The sequence below is a fragment of the Phycodurus eques genome, chromosome 18 (genome assembly GCF_024500275.1).
Source record: "Phycodurus eques isolate BA_2022a chromosome 18, UOR_Pequ_1.1, whole genome shotgun sequence".
Lineage (NCBI taxonomy): Eukaryota > Metazoa > Chordata > Actinopteri > Syngnathiformes > Syngnathidae > Phycodurus > Phycodurus eques.
In genome coordinates this window covers 10305091-10328311 of record NC_084542.1, presented here as the reverse complement: position 1 = coordinate 10328311, position 23221 = coordinate 10305091, and the positions used below count along the sequence as shown (strand labels likewise).

At 38.6% G+C, this 23221-nt stretch overlaps 1 protein-coding gene across 1 annotated transcript in view; it reads left to right on the top strand.

Annotated features, from left to right (window-relative positions):
- The window catches only part of rngtt (RNA guanylyltransferase and 5'-phosphatase), an 81483-nt gene that overhangs the window by 47567 nt on the left and 10695 nt on the right, over nucleotides 1-23221 (top strand). The window contains exons 12-14 of the mRNA XM_061705087.1: nucleotides 6281-6349; nucleotides 16496-16596; nucleotides 21727-21793. Of these exons, the coding sequence (XP_061561071.1) occupies nucleotides 6281-6349; nucleotides 16496-16596; nucleotides 21727-21793 (237 nt within the window). The remainder of the gene's footprint in view (nucleotides 1-6280; nucleotides 6350-16495; nucleotides 16597-21726; nucleotides 21794-23221) is intronic.

Below are 23221 nucleotides of genomic sequence, written 5' to 3'. Positions count from 1 at the left end.
ACAGTAAACTTAGGACAGAACATCGGAAAAACTGCCTTGGGAGAGAGCCGAGCACCAATTGCTACCAGCAAATGACGGGACAGTTTAAAGGAATTTTTCGTCTGTGATATGGCCAGTCCGAGCCAACGTTTACTCTGTTCACGGCGGCCACTGCATTACTGTACTGTCCAAAACGTAGTCCGCTGTGGGATGTTGGTTATTTTGTTTCTCCATATTTTTGTCTTGCTAACGTCTACCGTCTCACGGTGTGTGATAAACAAACCGTCACGTTATGATGGCGTTCTACGAATGGAAGGTGGACGCAAGGCAGCTTTGGAGCACGTTTGTTGACCCGCTAGGGCCAAATGAAGATCCTTGCGTGGCCCTGCTTCAGAGTCAACATCAATGCAGCGGTGCACATGTACACTGTTGCACAATAAATGTTTGATAATAATTTATTACCAACACTAATTCAGCTCTTGTACCAAAAGTGTGCTTGTTCGCCCTTTCAGAGAATGAGTCTCTCTCTGTCTCTCTCTCTTGCTCTCGCTCTCTCTCTTTCTTTCTCTCTCTCTCTCTCTCTCTCTCTCTCTCTCTCTCTCTCTCTCTCTCTCTCTCTCTCTCTCTCTCTCTCTCTCTCTCTCTCTCTCTCTCACTCTCAGCACACAAATACAACATTACGTTTTATAAAGCAGCATCCCACAGCGGTAAATCAAGTAAATGACTTAGCGTTAGAATAGTTGTAGGCAACAAGTGTCAGATGCTGGGCGAATGATTATGCTGTCCCACTACGGAACACCTCCAAGTTGTGTTATGGCCTGTTACATGCTGTTATTTGGGTAAATTGGTTCACTGTTCACCCCGTTTTATTTCCGCCAACTAGATCTGCACTGTGAATGGCATGACAAATGTTTTGATAGTATAGACATCTCGCCGGGCATCCACGGCAATCACGGCCTGGCAGGTTTTCCCATCCCGTCCCCCTATTTTGTCTCAAGGCCATCCTGTTTTGTCTACCGTGTCCTGAAATGGGGCAGCCGTGGCTACTCGGAACATAGTATGACCGTAGCTTTAGCTCATTCAGAAGCTCCAAAATTGCATTGCTGAATTGACGATATGTGTCTTAACTTTTTTTGTTTCTGGAATTTCAGAATGTTTACACGAGAAAAATTTGTCCCCATTGCCTTTCATTTTGCCTGAGATATCCTGGCACCGCCGTGCGTTCTGGTTTGCACCTGCCTTTCAGACAGTTGCCTGTTTTTGCACTCACAAACCTTTAGTAAATAAGGCCCTTTGTGTTAGATTCCTCCCCACTTCCAGTGCCTCAGTCGTCCCACCTTGTGTGCCCTGAAGTGTGCGATGAAAGCTTGATTTCTTAAAGGTCTTTATTTCGTTTCAACTCCACCCACACACCCCTTCTGTAACATATGCACTGCTTTGTTTCCTTCCCAAAGAGCTTTAACCTGAAACAGTTCCACTGCCCCCTTGTGCACTTAATCACTTCAAGGTACTTCCTTACAGAAGGTGGGTGTTTGAGTGAAAGTCTTATTTCTGCTCTTCTATCCATCTAAGTTCACCATGCTGAGTGAAAGTGGTGGGTGGGTATGCTAAAATGGCAAGAGAAGTGAAATGGAACTCCTAGATCTTAACACCCACTAGCCATTCCCGCATAAAGACACCATTTCTTTTAGTCTGACTCTCTGCCTTCTCCATGTCAGCATGATTGTCAAGTTTGGTGTGATCAGTTGTGACTCATTCATCCCTCTCAAGAGCACTGGCGTGGCTTTATTTTCTTTAACAAATACAAAAGACTGCAAGCATATTTTAGTAGCAGTTTACTCTTTATTTTTCTTAAATATAAATGAAATAAATTTTTCTGTCTGCCCTCGTGACACATTGCTGCAGTATTTGGTGTATCTAAAAATGTCTTTAAAGCTTCTAATTTTTTGCATCATTTTTCTCACATTGATTTCTGTGCTTCCCATTAGAGTAAGCCTGTCATCATAGAACCTCAGCCTCATATTTGATAGGAAACAGCGTGATTTGTCACAAATGCATTAAATCCAAATGTGGTTACATTATGCCATGATTTGTGGTGCTTGTGACTGAGTTTATTAGTTTGTCTGGGTCAGTTCAACGACAGGATGGATGATAATCTGTCTTCTCCTGCATCGTAAGTGTCTCACTTTATCAGATGAAACCAACGAGTCACGTGCTTTCTCAATGACTGGATGCTTCCTGATTGAAATGTCAGCGCTGTGCAAGAGTGGAGCGATACTGATTAATTTATGTTAATGTTTTATTGTCTTGATTACTTGGTTCATTATTCAGTTATTGAGTCCCTGTGTGCGAGAAAGCTATCTTTTTGGAAGAAGAAAAATGAAGTGAGATGTAAAGCTTTTTTTCCACATTTGGGTCATCTGTATTCATGAAATTCTTTATAAAATAAGATTGGAATCAGGCGTTTTTCCGAACATAGATAATAATCCATTATAAATCGTAGTGATGCACTGAAATGTTCAGCTGAAAATGGCCCAAGAGTGCGTTTTTCGGTTTTGGACCGACTTTTGTCACCGAAATAAAACGACCAAAACAGGATGTTGTTATGATGCAAGCAAAAAATTTACGGCGTGTCTACATTTGACAATCACCGAATCTTGCTGCTTTCTGCTGTTCTGTTTACTAAGGGGAAATGTTTGTTGCATGCTATTTTGCGCCGCCCCAGCTACCTACAGGCTACAGCTAATGCAGCTAAATACAATGCTGAGCCGCAGAGGCGAATGTTCGCTTGCCAACGGAGCATAAGTCACTAATCATTTTCTCCATGGCAGGGAAATAAGCTACACTTCTGATAAGTATCGTTTTCACAAAGGGAGGACGAGGAGTAATGAACCCTTACCAATTAGCTAAGCTAATTTGGTACTATTTGTACTACTATTTGTGACCAAGTCGCAAAACACCAAAATAAATGATTGTGTGACACATTACATTTGTGACATAGGTCTGGCTGGAACCGCATTATAGTGTAGAGTAACCAACGTTGAAGAGCAAAATAGCAGGCAAATTAATAAGTGTCTCCAAAAAATAATAATAATAAATACTCTATGGAATACACAATAAAGCTAGACAGCCACACAGGGACCGGAATCGTCCGCCATCACAAGGTTGATGCAGTAAATACATTAAAATAACAAATATTGAAGCCATAATTTATTAACGATTACTATTATAACGTGATTATTATGTTGTGCACTTGAACAGTATGCAGAATGATTTTTTATCATATTACATAATATACTGCAATAACTGTCTCGCGGTAATGTTCTTGACATCAATTTAAAAATCTGGAAATTCAGACAAGGGAATTTCTTGAGGTTGGTAGCTCTGCAGTCATAGCCATAAATGTAATTTGACTAATACTTTTCATAGGCATTTCTTTCAGTGTTTTTGGCTTTTGGTTTACGGCCTTGGGTTCCTCGTCGGTTTTCGGTTTCAGTCAAGAATTTTAATTTCGATGCATCACTAATAAATTGAATGCCTGCGAATGCAACTGCACAGTAAATGGAGAGATGCCTGTCGATGTGAGCCTAATGTCATTTCAGAATATTAATCAATTACATATACATGCATCTGCAAAAACAACACTTTGGCACTAAATCACATCAACAGTGAAAGTGGAGCCCTTTAAACATGGTCTAAGCATGGTACATTAGAGGTAGAGACATTTTAAATGCTGGTGATGGTAGCCAATGGCCCACATTTAAACGCATTATGGGAAGGTCAGTCCAGGCCAACCAAATAATACGTAACATTTTATATGGCTATAATGCTAGACTTTTTCACAAAAAGTTGACACAAAAAAATAAAAATACTAATGGTCATTATCTTGTGGCCAGCAATCTGGAATCCATGTTTATTTTAGACAAACCTGGTTAGGTACAAAACAAGATGACATGGGCTGATTTTCTGGTCAAATGTTTGGTGCCTTGCCTGAGTTCTCTGTCTTGCCTGAGTCTTCTCTGAGTGCCTTCTAGTTGCCATCTGCCTTAAATCATTATGGTCGCTTGGAGATTATTAATGGTACCTAGTGTTATATGTACACATTTTTTTCTTCTTTATTGATCAAGACCATTTCCTGGTTGCCTAAACTTTGGTACCATTTTGAACATATAAAAGCAGAGTTTCCACATGGGCTACTGTGCCACTAAAATAAACTGTAAGCTTGAAACATTTTTACATTTGCTTTGTAATAGTTTCCCTATTTGGTAGATTAATTGTGCTACATACTGCAGGTTTTATATTTGTGATTCATCCCTAACATTTCCAACACAGTATCACCATGAAATTTATGTCCATTTTTCGTTCTTCGATAGTAAAACACCTGATTGGACCAGCTGTCGTTACATCACTAAAAATAAAAGTTAGATTTTTGGGAAAATATTTTACACGCCAGTTTTTCCTATTGTTCACTGTTGTGCCTTTATGGTCTTTTATGTAGTTTTATAGCACTATGCTGTGTTTCAGAAAGTGTTTTTATTGTACAAACCCAATTCCAATGAAGTTGGGACGTTGTGTTAAACATAAATAAAAACAGAATACAATGATTTGCAAATCATCCATCCATCCAATTTCTGAGCCGGTCGCGGGAGTGCCGGACCCTATCCCATCTATCCTCGGGCAGGAGGTGGGGTACACCCTTAAACTGGTTGCCAGCCAATTGCAGGGCACACATAAACAAATCATGTTCAACCTATATTTAATTGAATACACTACAAAGACAAGATATTTAATGCTCAAACTGATAAACTTGATTGATTTTAGCAAATAATCATATTTTTAGAATTTAATGGCTGCAACACGTTCCAAAAAAGCTGGGACTGGTAGCAAAAAAGACTGAGAAAGTTGAGGAATGCTCATCAAACACCTGTTTGGAACATCCCACAGATGAACAGGCTAATTGGGAACAGGTGGGTGCCATTATTGGGTATAAAAGGAGCTTCCCTGAATCATTCACAAGCAAAGATGGCGCGAGGTTCACCTCTTTGTGAACAATTGCGTGAGAAAATAGTCGAACAGTTTAAGGACAATGTTCCTCAACGTACAACTGCAAGGAATTTAGACCACTGATGCAAAGTGGAAAAGTGTTCTGTGATCCGACGAGTCCACATTTCAAATTGTTTTGGGAAATTGTGGACGTCGTGTTCTCCGGGCCAAAGAGGAAAAGAACCATCCGGACTGTTATGGACGCAAAGTTCAAAAGCCAGCATCTGTGATGGTATGGGGCTGTGTTAGTGCCAATGGCATGGGTAACTTACACATCTGTGAAGGAACCATTAATGCTGAAAGGTACATACAGGTTTTGGAGAGACATATGCTGCCATCCAAGCGATGTCTTTTTCATGGACGCCCCTGCTTATTTCAGCAAGACAATGCCAAACCACATTTTGCATGTGTTACAACAGCGTGGCTTCGTAGTAAAAGAGTGCGGGTACTAGACTGGCCTGCCTGCAGTCCAGACCTGTCCCCCATTGAAAATGTGTGGCGCATTATGAAGCGTAAAAATACGATAACGGAGACCCCGGACTGTTGAACAGCTGAAGATGTACATCAAGCAAGAATGGGAAAGAATTCCACCTACAAAGCTGCAACAATTAGTGTCCTCAGTTCCCAAACGTTTATTGAATGCTGTTAAAAGAAAAGGTGATGTAACACAGTGGTAAGCATGACCCTGTCCCAGCTTTTTGGGAACGTGTTGCAGCCATAAAATTAAAAGTTAATTATTGTTTGCTAAAAACAATAGTTTATCAGTTTGAACATTAAATATCCTGTCTTTGTAGTGTATTCAATTAAATATAGGTTGAACGTGATTTGCAAATCATTGTATTCTGTTTTTATTTATGTTTAACACAACGTCCCAACTTCATTGGAATTGGGGTTGTACAATAACGGGGCTTTCCCTGAGGTTGCTAGTGTCTTAATACAAAGATTCCCTTTCTCTGCTTCCACTGTATTGAGCGTTAATGGAAGACATGAAATACATTCCTTCAATGCGTCAGTTGTCAATTATTCATCAACGTTTATCATTTACAAAGATTAATTCCCTATAGATGAGTTTTTCTCACAGCCCCTGTCAAAGTCTTTACCTTGACAGTACCATTATTACTGTTACCAGGCCTGATATTGTTAGTACTCTCAAACTATTGTTGACTTTACAAATATGTTATTTCACATGTTCTGAATAAAAGCTTCCAGTTACCTTGTGTATTAGTTTTGCCTAACTCCACTCTTTTTACATTCTCAGCTCCTGGAAGGCAGTTTTACGTCCCAGGTCAGCCACGAAGTTGATGGCCTCATCTTCCAGCCATGTGGGGTAAGTAAGCTCCACTCGATAGTATTTATAATGATCTGTCACCGGTCATAGGCTTGTGACCATGCATAGATTATTTTCACTGAGTGGTTGCACCGATGACGTCTTTTCATACCTCCTGCTGATGCTATGTTAGTCTTACCATCTGTTATTGTAGAAATAAAAACACTTTCCACGCAATTTCACAGTAACACAGGCCCACTGTGTATGACTTTGTTACAAGAGGAACAGCTAAATTTGTTATACAGATGTACTGTACTTCAGAATCAGAATCATCTTTATTTGCCAAGTATGTCCAAAACACACAAGGAATTTGTCTCCGGTAGTTGGAGCCGCTCTAGTACAACAAACAGTCAATTTACAGAACACTTTGGGGACATAAAGACATTGACAAAAAACAATTGTGCAAAAAGATGCAGAGTCCTCTAGCACTTAGAGCAGTTCGAACGACTAATATTGCAATAGTCCGGTGCAATGACCATTGTGCAAAGGGCGCTGAGACTTGGTTTTGGAAAAAGAGAAAATTAATTTTGAGCGATTATAATATTTTTATTATCAACTGGACTCAAGGGCCGAGATTCTACTGTGTAACTTTTTGGTAATCCCACTGATATTTTGTCATCAGTAATGACAGTATTGCAATATTAAATGATAATGCACTTAATGAAGAAAAAGTCCTCGCTGAATCACATCTACATAACTTAAGAAGGGAAAACTTTTACACAACCAAGAAAGAATTGAAATAACTGAATCCAAAAAATATATGCAGTCACCTCACCTTATAATGTCAGAGCCAAGTAAATTTACATGTTGACGTGAGTAACCATTGTTACAATTGCATTTCCTTTATATTTTTTACATTAAATTGAACATAAGTCATAGTTCAGTGGCGACATAAGTCATAGTTCAGTGGCGAATTTACTCACCTGATTGTGACCTGTGGGAATCAGTCAGATTCAGTAAAGCGAAAACAAACTTTGTCAGTCATCAGTTCAAATCATTTGGTCCATTGTCCAAGCTGGTTGGCACTTGGTTTATTACATTAAAGTTGCAAAGATTGGCTCCATTTTTGATGCCGTTGTGAGTCTTCACTCTTGTGTAAAAATAAAATAAATAGAGTGGCAAGTTATCTCTGTCTCATTTTCTGAAATACTGTGGAGGAGCATCTGATGTCTCAATTTGCAGCTCAACCAAAACAACTTGAATAAAATCAAAATCAAAGCTCAACAGTATGGAAATTGTAAATCTAATACACTTGCTGTTATAAAATTGGTGTGAGCTTTTCTGGATGAATTTAATATTTTGGAAGATTATGTCAATTTCAGACTTGCAGAATTGCCAAACATGTCTGTATTGTCCATGCTGTGTCTGCTCGGGAAAAGTCTTGCTGGAACAGAAAAGGGCCTTTCACAAACCGTTCCGACAACCTTGCCAAACCCATGATTTATTAATGACTTGACATTTAGTGTTGTATCTTAATACTTTGTAGTGTATGTTAAATGATTTCATAGTTTCAATAGTATTGGATTTAGTTGATTTTTCTTTAGGACTCCAAGCATGACTGCGTTGTCACAGACTCATTCTTTGAGAGGTTTCGCGTTTACTCACAATGCTGCCAATAAGAGGAGTGGTATTATTGGGCATGTCTGTGTATTTTGCCAAAAACAATATCAGGAGTTCATTGTCACCCATGTCCAAATTATTTTTCACAACCACACATTAGGAAATGGTGGGTGACGTATTGCTTCACTGACTGTTTCAAAATCAAGCTTGTGTAATGCACAGTTACCCTCCAAACTAACAAAAATATGAAAGTACAGTCTATTTTTTTTCTTTTAATTAAGATTTGGGGAATCTCCCTCTCCTCTAACAACACTTCCACACTTATTCACATAGTAGTCACATCCCGTCTTGGTTACTGCAACTAATTTCTTACAAATCCATCCGTGAATTGCATTTAGTCCAAAACGCTCGACCCACTCAACCCCCCGCGCCCCAAAACCTAGAATTATAATGCAACTAAGTGAAAAATGAAAGAAAATCCAATTTGTCTGTTAAAGTGAGAATGATACACAACAGTTGTTGTTGTTTTAATAACAGACATAACAGTTTCCTTATCTGTTGACCATTATTTCCAACCAATTAATTTTCATATTCTTTCCTATTTCTTGGCCCAGTCTTGACGTTTCAACTGACAGTACGTCTCTCTTCAGTGGTGATTGAGTTTCAGCCTCCTTTACCTTGGATTCTGCTACCTTTACTTACATTATGTTTTATTCATCTCAAATTTTAGTTAATTTGGATCTCTTTCTCCACATTTGTTGTGGCTCTGTTAACCCTTTGTAACAAAGTCTTTGATGCTTCTGTGATGACACCCCAAAATGTCTTCTCTCTCCTCTGAAACACAGTTTTTGACTCAAGCGTCAATAAAATTTTGGCATCAATTACATTTTTAAATTGGGGGGGGATCTGCAAGCCACTATAGCGCTAACAAAAGCAGCATAAAATGCACTATGCAATTGTAGGGTGCTTGTAACTACAGCTTTAGATCTCAGCTAAAGCTTATTGCAGCCTCTTTGCTTGGGGGGATAGCATGAGGGTGCATTTCACACAGAGACCCTGTCTGCAATAGTGATGAAATCAATATTTTTAACAACTGTCAGGGTTTCTGCCAATTTACATAAGGAAACACAATCTTGACTCACTCAATAAATCCTCTCATTAAAATGCATTTAGTGTTCTGACCTTTTGCTTGTAACATGGTTTATTGATTGACATGGAGACCCTAATCTGTCACTCTCTCTGTGTATAAATACACATATTTTTGTAACTAATATTTCTCAGTAGGAGCCGCACTATTGGGTTGTTGTGAAACTCTTAATGTCACCCCCCCAAAGTGAATGCTTGATACTCACCATGGAAACACATAAACCCCTGGAGTTTCATTGTGTTTGCCTTGCCAAATAATTGATGAAATATTGCAATCCTCAGCACTTACAGATACTATTTCCAGGAAATCCTATCTCTGCTTACCTACTCCCCACTCCCACAGTGTGACCACTTGCACAGTATGATGATAGCCTGCAAAAAAAACAATATCAAATATTCTGCCTTTACAAAAATGATAATGCTTAGTTTTGCTTACTGCCAGCATGTGATACTTTACAATGTAGTCATCATAGTTGTAATATGCCATGTAGACATGCACTACGTCGTAACGAGCACTCTATCTGATGCTTTGGTTAGTTACAGTGGATGTCAAATGTCACTCCTGTTCAAATGCCAGGTTTTGGTGACAAAAACAACAACAGACCATGAAAAATGATTTCAAAACTTTTTTCCACCATGACTGTGACCTGTAACCTGTACAACTCAATTGGAAAAAAAGTGATCAGGTTTTGGTTTTGAGAATTATTATGCACTTGGATTTCAAATAGTTCCTAGAGCGTCACGAGTTTATTTAATTCTAAGTGCAATACTATATTTCCGTCTCTGTTCCAAATTTCTGTGACCCAAACTTTTGCCTTTATATACAATCCCGTAATTAGTTATAATGCACACATGAACACAGTAGATGATAAAATGAAGTAAATTTGACGTTTTCCTCAAGAAATCTGAGGTGGTTCTTAATGGTTTGCAAAAGGGTTGATCATTAAATTGAAAGCTTTGCCTTATGTACTTGTATTGCTTTGTATCAGAACAAAGGGGTGATGCTATTTGTATTAACTATGTTATCGTTTTACTGATCTGAATTTAGTCTGTATATGACCTCTGAACTACAATATGTTTGACACCCCTGTATTTAGTGCATGCATAGAGGCAGAGTAACATCCATTAACAAAAGGCCCTGTTACAGTATTTTATAGTCTTAACAGATAATTATTATTTAAGGGTGAATAGCAAGCACTGCCCAGCACTCCAGTAGTCTCTTCCAAATTCATTGGGCTTTGTTGCTCTCCACACCAGATATAATGTTAATCTTTTTTGCATGAATGAGATTAGTCCTCAAGGTTAATCTTAGCAGGGTCTTGCTGCTGTGAATGTCCATTAATATTAGCACAAAGGTTTTTACTGCTGCAGTGGTGGGTGTTTTATCAGAGCCATTGCAGAGCCATCTTGGAATAAGTTTTCTTTGTTCAGGCATTATTGGCAAGATTTTGATTCTATAGTCAGACCTTAAACGCAGATGGCAAATATAAAAATGGAAGATAGCGTGTTAAAATAGGGCTCTGGTCTTTCTATGCTTATAATTTAATCTCAGAACAGTTCACTCAAAAATCAATGCAGACTGTGGTTTATTTTTGGACGTGACATTTTCAAAGAAATTGTTAAAAACACTGTTACCAGAACTTCACAGCATTTATTGTTTTTGGATTTAATACAGGTCTTGACCCTCTGAATCCCTTTTATTTAGCATGTCAGTAGGTTATTTCAGCAGACAAATTGCCTTTTTAATTTCTCCCCTTTGCCTCATTTTTGTTTCATTTAAATCCTTTGTGCCACACAAGGTTTTAATAGTTTGGAATTTTTCATTAGCGTTAGTTTTTATTTTGTTTGAACTTTTTCCAAATTCAGTTGGTTTAAAGTGTTTTTCGTGGATATTTGCTTGTTAATAGTTTTTTTTGTGGTTAGTTTTTGTTTAATTGTTTTGGTTTTTTTTAATATGGGGTTTAAGTATTGTGTAGTCAAAATTCAACAAAAGATACCATTTTAAAAGTGTATTAACGTACTAACAAATAACAGAAGAACAACCATCCACAAACCAAATACTGATATTGTATTACAGTCCAGAGAACCGGCAGTTCAATAAGTGCAGCACATATGACTGCTTCTAAGGTTATATGTAAATACTGTGCTGGTGGTCAGAATAAAAAAAAAAGCCAGGACACGGGTTCATAATGTACAGTAAAGTCTTTCACATGTGCTTTATTTTTATGTTTAACTTACATAGCCTTCTGTCCATCATTGTAAACAAAAATAAATTGAATACCTTGCATATTGAATGAACGAGATGTCTCAAATACAGCTACAACAGTCGTACTTTCCTTCCCTTTCTGCCTAAGATGCGACTTCTCAAGTGGACTTTCGGATTTGTGGGTGTTATTGCCCTTCAGATGTTTTCCACAAATTTAACCTGCTTTCACTACAAGGCGCTTGCTTTTATGTGAGAGTCATAGTAACTGAAATTATTCTACTTCTCTCTCCCACAAAATGCCTGTCCTTTATTTCAGCTGCAACTTTTTAAGCCCGCTTGAACAGCACCTATTTATTTATAGATGAACCAAAAAAAGAAGACCACATGTTATCAGTCGATGTGGGTTTGAATTAAGTGACGGAATGTGGGCCATACAGCTGTCTCAAAAAGTTGTAACAAACCATTTAAATTGAACCCCAAAAGTTTTTTGTTTTTTTAATTAAAGGGGAGGTTTGTAGTTTTAAAACTGCTAGCAACATTTGACGGTAGCCTAACTTGACTAATCCCTGACTGGCTTTGAGCACCCATGAGTGCCCGGCAGATGATTGGCATCTCGTCGGTCACGACTTCTGTCTCAGATAGGTTGCTCTACTTGGGGCCCGGTGGTTCCTTTAAAAAAGAAAAAAAAAAAAGAAATATATATATATATTTTTTTTTTATATATATATATATATATATTTTTTTTTATATATATATATATATATATATATATATATTTTATTTTTATTTTTTATTATTTTTTTTAATTATTATTTATATATATATATATATATATATATATATATATATATATATAGGCGGCACGATTGAACGACTGTTAGCGCGTCTGCCTCACAGTTCTGAGGACCGGGGTTCAGTCCCCGGCCCCGCCTGTGTGGAGTTTACATGTTCTCCCCGTGCCTGCGTGGGTTTTCTCCGGGCACATTTTCCCACATCCCAAAAACATGCGTGGTATGTTAATTGGCAACTCTAAATTGCCCGTAGGTGTGAATGTGAGTGCGAATGGTTGTTTGTTTTTATGTGCCCTGCGATTGGCTGGCAACCAGTTCAGGGTGTACCCTGCCTCCTGCCCAACGATTGCTGGGATAGGCTCCAGCACGCCCGCGACCCTAGTGAGGAGAAGCGGCTCAGAAAATGGATGGAGAGAGAGAGAGAGAGAGAGATATATATATATATATATATATATATATATATATATATATATATATATATATATATATATATATAAACTGCCTCTTTAACAGATGAAAACAGATTTTTTTTTACAGATTATGGTTCATTTTAATTAGTTCTGTAATGAGGGAATGTCTTTTCAGTTATCATTTTTAGAAGGACTCTTTTTATTTTATTTCATCAACAAAAATGTTTTTAAAATTGTTGTTTTTATTATTTCGTTCATTTTCATCAACTGTATTAAGCTTGGTGCCACACAACCGCTTGGTACATCCCCAACAAAACTCCATACGTGTCAGAGTGACTCAATAGGCCAAGCTGTAAGAGGTAGACTTTCCTCCTGGGAGCAGATCTATTGACCAGGCCTGCCTTTTATCTGTAATCCTCAGCACACAAGTCTGTGCCTTCAAACATAAGCTCTTAATAAAAAAATAAAAAAAAAACACTAACATTATAGCCAAAGTATTTCTGTTGGCTGCCCTGTTTTTCTACTTCTCAAAGTACTACCACTGCACTATGTTTCAATTTCGAAGAATGTTGGCAGAAGTCTTGAATTTTGCATGATGATGATTTAGTAAAGATAGTCCCCCTTTACTATAATAATAAAAAAACATTTGTCTGTGGATTCATTTTTAAAGAACGCCTGTACATGTTGTGGATTAATAACAATTCAGTGGGGCAAAATGCAATTGTAGGTTTTTTCAATAGATAGTATTGTTTTGTTTTATTACTATTAAAGCTATCTAAACAGAAATACATTGCACTAATTGCATGTAGTATTTTTTTGTTTTATTACTATTAAAGCTATCTAAACAGAAATACATTGCACTAATTGCATATATGTTTGCACATTAATTTTCTATTGACATATTTATGTAGTAGTACATTCAGTGCCGGTGGTTTTCTAATTAGGTTATCCAGTTTCAATTTTTCTACACAAGACTCATTTAAATTCAGACCCGTTGCTCTCTCTGCTTGTAATTGCATAATATTCCCTCATTTTTGTTATGTTATTATGTTTGTATTGAATATGCGAAATTTCCGATCCAGTGTTTATTTAAAAAAAACATGAATGCATATGGGGCCCGACTATAAAATGCACCAGTGATGAAACAAGCTATAGATGAGGTGCATTTTTAATCTTATTGTTTTTTAATGTTTTTATTACAAGTCACAGAATATGGGATTCTTGAAATTATATCCATCCTTTTGAGATTTAGAGTTGTTCCAGATTCTACATATCTGTTTTCCTTTTTTGCTTTTCCCTCTTTCCTGCGGCAAAGTGGAAACTATCGGGCTCTGTCTCTTCCTGCGCAACTATGGATTGTAAAGGATCAAATACAGCCAAGCTATTACAGGACTTAAAAGGGGGTAACAAATCTCTGATCTGCAGCCGTTCAATAGCTTGTCACCCTCTCTGTTTGGTGCACTCTCCAGCTTCTGCTATACAGTCTCTCCCCCCCCTCCCCCCATGTTATTTATTTCCCCATGATGACTCCAATGAAGGGTTTGGTCCCACCAACAATATCCAAGTTACAGTACTCGTTTTTCTTTTTTTTTTTTAATCACTGATGTGTAACCGTAAAATTCAGCCCAGCATTATGGTAACCTTTCCTTCCTTCTGTTTACACAGAACATATCCACACCAACATACTGTTAGCTATGAATTTATTTTGTGATGTGGTTTTCCCTCATTTTACACTGAGCAGCGAGGTGCAACATCTGTGGAAACAAGAGCTTGTGATTGGAATTAGTGTTAGATTTTTATTATTGCATATGTATTCAAAAATATGCATGTTCCAAATGAACAGCAAACAGAAACAGGACAACAACAAAGGAACTGAAAGTCCAGAACTGAATAATGGAAACATGCATTTTATTATTCCTAATATGTCACCTTTATACAAATAGGCCATGCCTTACTGGCTGACATAAATCATAATAGTTAACATTTTAAGTACTTTCAAACCGTTTAACCAAAATTAAATGGAATTAAAGCAGGCAAATTTAATTTCAATTCCACTACAATATGAATGACAACAATCAGGAAGCAGTTGATGTGTAGACTTTCAGCTTTAATAGTTTTCACCAAAACGTGGTATTTCCTGTTTAAGAGATACAGGACCTCCATTTTTAGGCGCTTAGAAGCATTTGTATATCACTGGAGTTGCTTTGACATGTCTTCACTGCAGCCACCTTTACTTGCTTCTCATTTGTGGCTCTGTAACCTTCACGTTTTTCTTCAGTAAGTGAAAAGCATACTCTCTTGGATTGAAATCAGGCCATTGACCCAGCCTTATTCAGATGCAGTTTTAATTTGAATCAGCATAAAAATCTAACTCAAATTGTTCCCCAGTGTTTGTCTGATATTTATATTTGTTTGTTTTGTTTTTTAAAGAAAGTGGAGAAACTATGCAAAATAATTTGAGAAGGGGGCAAATATTTTTTCACAGCACTGTACATATATGTGCTGATATATGTATGTATGCATATATATGTATCTACACGTGTGTTGTGTGATGATCCAACAAAGCAAAGTGTCTTGTCTGCCTCTTGTGATTTATGCAATAATGACTTCCAGTATGTAGATGGATCCTTATTTAGTCATTTGGCGTAACAGCGCAGGATCTCCTGAGGAATCCTGTCTGTTTTCCAGACATCTTTTGTCAGAGTAGACTTGTGTTACTGGGCAACCCGACAGTGACAGAATCTGGTCATCTGTTCCCGCCTCCACCCACCATGCCTTTACATTTCTCATATTCCACTGCACATCATATTCTCCTAAATGTCACGCACACCCAAATAATCAAGGCGTTGGAGGCAAGCATGCGTGAATGTTAAGCTCACAGGATGACTGAAAGGTTATTCAACTTTTGTGTTATGTTGTGATCCAACTGTGCAATTTTTAGGTGGAACACAAAGAATTTCTTGAACCTTTTGCACAGTCCTTGTTTACCATTTAAAATGAAGTGGAGATTACCAGCAAGACCATTAAGTCTATTTTTCTACTGATAAATTCTGCTCACAAATTGCTCAGCCTTAAGTCTGCAGTGCTATGGGCTTGACAAAGACACATTTTGGGATAGTGTAATCCTGTTTCATTAAAGCAGGTTGACTAGAAAGTGGATGATCTACATACCCTTGTTCAAATGTCAGTTTTTTGTGCTATAAAAAAAATTTTGAAAATTATTTCTAAACTTTATTCACCTGTATTGTGGCCTGTAACCTTTATAACTCAATTGGGGAGGAAAAATTTGTTTTGAAAGAGAATATAAAAGTAAACAACTGAGATAATGTGTTGCACAAGTGTTGACACCATCTTATAATAGGGATGTGGCAGTGTTCACAATCACTACTGAAACTAAGTTGATTTAGTAGGCTATTCATGACTTTTTATTTATTTTATTTATTTTTGCTTTTGAGCAGCATCCTGATGGCTTTGTCCTTATACTAACTTGTATTTTGAAGTATTCATAATGCCCTCCACCATTCATTACTCCAACCCCTCAGTCCTACAGTAAAACAAGGTGGTGGCAGCATCGTGCTCTGAGGCTGGTTTTCTTCAGGTGGAACTGGGACCGTAGTCAAGGTGCAGGGAATTATAAACAGTTACAAATAGCAGTCAGTGTTCGTACAAAACCTTCAGGCTTCTGCTAGAAAGGAAAATAAAACTGTGAGGGGAAAAAGCCTATTTGAATATCAGAATTTTATTTGGAGTTAATCAGTGACAATTTAATGGTGACAGGTGTGCGCTGACTCACTTACATTTGAATGTGATTAGTTAATTCTGAGCAAACCCACATCCCAGTTATAAGCAGCAAACACATTATTTGAGTTGTTTACTTCCCCGCTAGAATTTATTTTTATTAAAAAGGGAAAAAAATGATCTTGGTCTTGTTTCTTAAAATCACACAAATCCGGCATTTGAACAGGGCTATGTTAACTTTTCTATCCACTGTATAGTCATCCAAACACATTTTCATGTTGTCATATGTTGGCAGAGATACAAGCCTGGAAGGTGTGATGACATCCTGAAATGGAAGCCCCCCAATCTCAATTCAGTGGACTTTCGCCTCAAGATCACAAAAGTCGGAGGAGAAGGGTATGTAAAACAATGCCTCTTGCACTGCACTATGTTCGGTGTTGTCACTGTGTGTTTGACAGTCAAAAAGATACCTTACAGCCGCGAGAAATTTAACTGACAAGCTTTCCTCTATAGCCTGTTTATTTCTTACACTTGCCCCCACCTCCCATCCACCCTTTCTCACTGCCTTGGAGAGCAATTCCTCTTCTGGAAATACTGCGAGAATATACAGAAATTCCTTCCGTTTACTATACATTATTCCCACAGAATATTTGCTTTCAGACGCTTTAAGTGCAAAGACCATGGTTGCCCTTCGCGTTTTCTCTCATTTTGTGGTCATCTTCCTCTGCTACATGAATTATTCATATGCACCGTTGCTTATCTTTGTGTCCCCCGCCCGCCCTTAAAAAAAACTTTTCTGTGCTGTAAAAGGCAATCATTCCCTTGCAGGTAATTAGGATCTCTCGATGTTTCTTGTATGCATTACTAAAAAGAATGTAAATTGGAAGTGGCAGGAGTAATTCCATTAGAACAGGGGTGTCAAACTCATTTTTGTCACGGGCCACATCGCAGTTATGGTTCCACTCGGAGGGCCGTTATGGCTGCAAACCCATATGAATGTATGATTGCCTCATATTATTATACGTACACAAATTAATGGATAATTACTTTTGAAATCAAAAGCTGGTTAAAAACTGTTCAACTACAGTATGAATAATTTTTATTGTAAAAGTAGGGTTGGTAACAAAAAATGCTTGAAATATCTCAATATTTTTTAAAGTGAAGGAAATTTGGAATTTTAGCAAAAACAAAGTCGATGCACACACTCGCGGGCCACATAAAATTACGTGGCGGGCCAGATCTGGCCCCCAGGCCACCAGTTTGACACCTTTGCATTAGAATAACCTGAAATTGAGTTTCAGGTTTTTTCAACATTTCATTTATTCATTCATTTCATTAATTCAACATAAGGAGTGTAAAAATATAAATCTGCACACTTGTACTCTTGTCGTTCTCTTACATGTTTGCATGAACAGATTTGTTTTATTTTTAAGTTGACACTAATGTGATAAAAGTGGAGTTTTTATTATTTGAATTTTATTTTTCAGAACTGTAATTAAAAAATGTTAGCACATCTGCCTCACAGTTCTGAGGACCGGGGTTCGAATCCGGCCTCGTCTGTGTGGAGTTTGCATGTTCTCCCCGTGCCTGTGTGGGTTTTCTCCGGGTACTCCGGTTTCCTCCCAAAGCCCAATAACATGCAACATGCAGACAGTCAGAGCCGGGATTCGACCAGTGACCGTTCTGTCACTGGACAACCCGCCCTACCGACTGAGCCACGGCCGCCCATGACTCAAAAAAAATGACAGGAGGAGGAAATGCTTTTCAGTAATCTATACTCAATTGAAAATGAACAGCTCATACACCAAATTAACATAGAACATACATGTTAGAACACAAGATCTTGGACGTGGGCTGGGTGAAAGCTTGCACGCCGTCCCCCACCACAGAAGCGGATTCTGCACGGTGCGAATTTGCGGTGCTTACAAACAATCAGGGACCTCTTCGCGTGTGGTGGAATAATTCTCCTTGCACTTTGATAGTGTGTGCTGAAAAATTTTTCAAAATCCTGCTGGAGTCTGGCTTTTTCCCCCCCACTGTACTGGTTCTCTCTCACTTACCAAAGATGAGCATACAGAAATAGAAGACAATTTCAATAAATTAAGGTGACAGACTAATTTCATCGAGCACACTCATTTGTTGCTGCAAGCGGCTCTGTCTCCTCAAGCCAAAAATAAATCATTTGCGACTAGTGAACTTCTAAATGTTGTCGAGTATTAAAGTTTAAAAAAACAACAAAACACTAGTCAGTACAACCCCTACCATGCTCATCATCTTTACAAGCCATTTGGAATTGGCTGTGGAGTTTCACACTAAAATTGGATAAGCAACATAAAAATTGAGCGTAGCCGTGTGCTATGACTGCCTTCTTTTTGTGCAATTGAGGATACATCAGTGAGGATGGTGCCTTATTCCTGCCTGTGTTGTGTATTTGCAATCACTGTACTTACTGCCCTTCAACTGAGTACATTTCTCCCCTCTAAAAAGTCATTGGCTTTTTGTTGTGGGCCAATTTGGCCAATATGTAACTTGTCCAATACAGTACATGTTGGACATTTACCTTTGGCTGTACATGATAATTAGCAAATGTTGGCATCTTACTATGTTAAATAGTGTGCTGAAAGTCCAGCTGTGACCAGCCACACTCAAACAAAGGATAGCTCGCACGGCTCTACTCCCCCCGCCCCCTTGTTCCTGGTCACTGTGCTCTGTGCCTGGCTGTGTCACAGTGTGTGAGGACTGTGTGCAAGTGCACTCAAACAGACCCATCACGGCAAACTTGATTGTCACGCAGCCTCCTCCTCTGAGAACCAGGTGACCTCGCTCCCCGCTCTGAACCCGGCCATCATTCATCACCAACAGATTGGGAGGATCACAGTCACAGTTTCTGCATCAAAGTCACATCTTGTGCACTGTGTGCAGGAGAACACAGCATGATTGTTGTTGCCATTTGCGAGAGTCGTGATACTTCCCCCAAAAGAGGAATTCATTGGCACAGGCCTTCCTCAGACCTCGCTCCATCTTGTATTTTCAAGTCTCTCCTCACTTACCATCTGAGCGAAAGAGAGAGACGGACAGACAAACGAGGAGGTAACAGCAGTGTATTCATCAGCCCACGCAATCAATCCTTGAGCACGTCTTTGCCTTGCAGGTTGTTTCACCGTCTCTGAACACAGGCACAAATGCAGGCTGTTATTATTGTATGGCAGGAGGAATGGAAAGGTAGAAGTGAACTAAATGCAAAGCAGCAGCTATTCAAAGAGGAATTCAGCAGTCCCCAAGTATTGCATGGACTGCTTAGACGATGGATAAATTGATCCATTGGCGTTGTGTCTGAAGAGGACATGAATAACAGTTTCATCATTCAATAGGTGTGCAGTGTTTTTTAATTCCCAGAAATGGAAAATGGTTTGCTTTAACTGGCCCTTGAGAGGCTTCTTGTTACCGTTTTCATGATTGTGGTGGGACTCGAGTGTCAAGCTTCTGAATCCACAATTGGGTAACGGCTCCACCCACCATTCCTTAACCTTGACTGATACTGCATAACCTCATCAAAGTTAGCAGCAACCTCCTTTCTCGCTTACGCTGACTTGTTAGAAGCTTTAAAGCCCATAAAAGGTTGCTGTCCTTGTCTTTTCTCTCATCAGTCGTCATCCACAGGGTTCACAGAACTGCTTAATATTGCTAAAATTGGTTGACTGATGTTTTCAAGGTTTTTCAAGATTTAAAAAAAAAAATGGTTTAACCTCGAACCATGTGCTTGCTTATTTCTTTGACCACAAACCTGTGACTAAATAACTCCCTTGATAGATGATGTCAAATAGGCTGTATTAATGTAGTACATTAAAATTGTGTGTTCTTGTTTTTTATCTTTTAATGTTATAGAATTATCATTTTGAATACATTTTATATTCGTGTAATGTGATCAGAATGGCTTGAAAAGGTATCTTAAATGTTCTTGCTTCAATTAGACCTTGGGGAGAGTGTCTAAACCGTGAATATTGCAGTTAACCAATGCAACACGAGCAAGTTTCTAAAATGGATCTTTAAAAGAAAGGCTTGAAAATTAATCTTGAACCTTTTTAAAGTGCTTCAATTTAACCTCGCAAATGGTGTGTGAATGCAGAGTTCTCATACAGTATACCGTATACCAAAATAAGACCAACTGTGGGAAAATGACAAGGTGAATGAGGGCTTAGCACAGCCGTCTCAAAGTTCTGAAGTTGGGGGTTCGAGTCCATCCTCCACAGTGTGTATGTTTTCTGTGTGCTTGTGTGGGTTTTCTCCAGGCACTCCAGCGTTCTTCCTAAGTTCCAAAAAGTTAGGTTAAATTGAATTAGGTGTGACTGTGCGTGTGACTGGTTGTTTGTCTGTACTGTATGTGCCCTTCAATCGGGTGGTGCCCAGGGGAACACGTGTCACATATTGTATACTTTCATGTTTTAAGATGTTTCCCCCCTATTTTTTTGTTTTTATAATTTCTTTTGGTCCCGTAGAGGGTTATTCTTCTGATCTTCCTCTTCTTTTGGTAACAAACAACTTCACATTAGATTTCAATGTTTTTTAAAGGTTGCAATGTCTAAGGCCATATATTTGACCTTAACTCTGGCAACGTTCATTGAGGTACAATGGAATCAGCCATCTTTTTTAATTTTTTTTTAATTTTTTTAATTTTTTTATTTTATTTTTTTAATTTTGTAGCATTTGTTAGTCATTCCGAGTCATATTAATAGAACAATAACGAGAAAGGACAGATGCATGTGTCCATTACTGCAGCAGTACTATTTGGCTCTTAATGTCCTTCCTTCCTCTCCATGTTCGCTATTATTGCACAGAATAGGGTTGGGGGGGTGGACTGACTGTCTCCTATTTCTTCTCAATCTCTGAATGAGATTCACTAAAGCTGCACTGTACTTTGAGCTATCAGTGAGTAACAATAGCCCCCTTTGTTTCCGCTGGATGGTTAACTAGAACAAAACAGGACCCTGCTCTTGAATCTTCGATCCAAATAGAGTTTGAGCTTCTGGAAATAACAACAGACTCATGGTGGGGGTGGGGCATGGGAGGGAGGTGAGGACTGGAGCAGTATGTGATTAAACCATCTGTTGGGCTTCCTCTCAGGGATGAGACAAATAGTGCACAGACACTTCCATCCTATTACACTTGCACGCACACACAGACAGACAAAATTGATGCAAATCAAACTCCCTAAGATGTGAATGTATTGTGCCGACAGCAAACTAACTTTGTACGAAATGCATGAAATCTCATTTTTAATTCTGTAGATTTGACTCCAATTTATCATAGCCTGGGATTGTGGACATAATGTCCTTTTCTCTGCACCTCAAGCTGCACACAGTGAGACAGAAGGGCTCACGGGGGTGCAATATCACATTCCTGCCATTCTGTTACTAGCTGCAAAATGGAAGCAGTGTGATGATGTCTTCACACCAGTGTTACCACTCAAGTTACTCTTGTGCTGGATCCTTTGCGCAGTGTTAACCATGCTCCTTTTTGTCTTTGTAGGCTGCTGCCGCAGACTGTCGGCTTACTGTACGTCGGCAGCTACGACATGCCCTTTGCAAAGATGAAGGTGAGAGAATGTGTTGTTTTAATGAATTCCACAGCTTGTGATCCTGTTTAATGTACGCTGCTGAAAAACAGGCAATATGCAGGATGTAAAGCTGTTCTGTTCATCGATTTGTTGTGAAATACAACCGTTGGAAAGATGAGGACATTTTCAGGACAACCCCAACTCAGGACTGTTTTTGCAGGCCAGGGCCATAGACCACCTAAGTGAGAAGCATGAAGTACCGCTCCTCTTCCTTTGTCTGATTCCTTAACTACTTTTGCATGCATAAGGCAGTATGGTGGTACCTTGACTTACTGGTTTAATTTGCTCCGTGACCTAGTTTGTAACTCATTTTCCTTGTATATCAAATCAATTTCCCCCTTAGAAATAAATTGAAATGCCACTAATCTGTTCCAACCACTCTCCAAAAAACCCCCACATTTTTAATAAAGAACAATGTATTGTTTAAAAACATAAAATAATGTAAAGAAAGTCTCATTACTGTGTGCACTGTAGTAGTTGTGTGTTGAACGTGTGCCTCTAAGGTGAGTGACATCAGGAGCTGGAGCAGGTTAGTCCACGTGGAGCATCTGGGCATGAGTTGGCGGCCTACAGCAGCGCCTTGCGAGTGTTCTCATTTTGTACTTGTGCGTTTGACTGTTTGTCCCGTTCAATAAACTGCTGAAATTGCATCTGCGACTGTGGCGCTCCTTGCCTACATGCAAGGGTATTACAGTACCGAGTGCAGCTGTATACAATGTTGTCATTGTCTCGATGTACAGTTTGGGTTCATTTTAACTGCATCATCTGTCACTGGACCTATAGTGACAGCGACACAGTTATTTCCTCTGCATTTGAGCCAGCGTTAACCCCTTGTCAGGGTGGTATAATCCTGCCGGGGGTTGCGTTGGAGACCGCATGACCAAAGTCAAAGTAATCTTAAGTAAACCTTAACTGCAGTTAAGTTATTTAATTGTACCACATGACCAAAATCTGGGTAATCTTAAGTAAATCTTAACTAAATGTATTTAGTTGTAGAATTGAATTCTGTAATTTATATTTGTTGAATCCCCAATTGGTAAATCTAAATCTGTGTGTAGGCGTGAACTAGTCATAGTCATGGTTCAGAGACGCAGTAAGTAAGTGATTACCCAAATGTCTGTTCTTTCACTGTATGCCTGATTCCAGGGATCAGCATTTGGCAGTCTGTTTGTCAGAATGAAAAAATAAAAAGCCGCCACACTGAATTATTTCCCACTTTCATGCTGTTGTTATGTTTTCAAGTAAATCGATGCATGAATTGTACTAATTCAGTATTCTATGAGAAATAATTCGTAATTATTTACACTCCTCCTACTTCAGTTCTACTCCATTTCTTGATACACAGCTTCTAAAGCCTTCAGTTGAAATTCATTAATTTTCTAAAGCCCATTGGCTTCTCATTTTAGT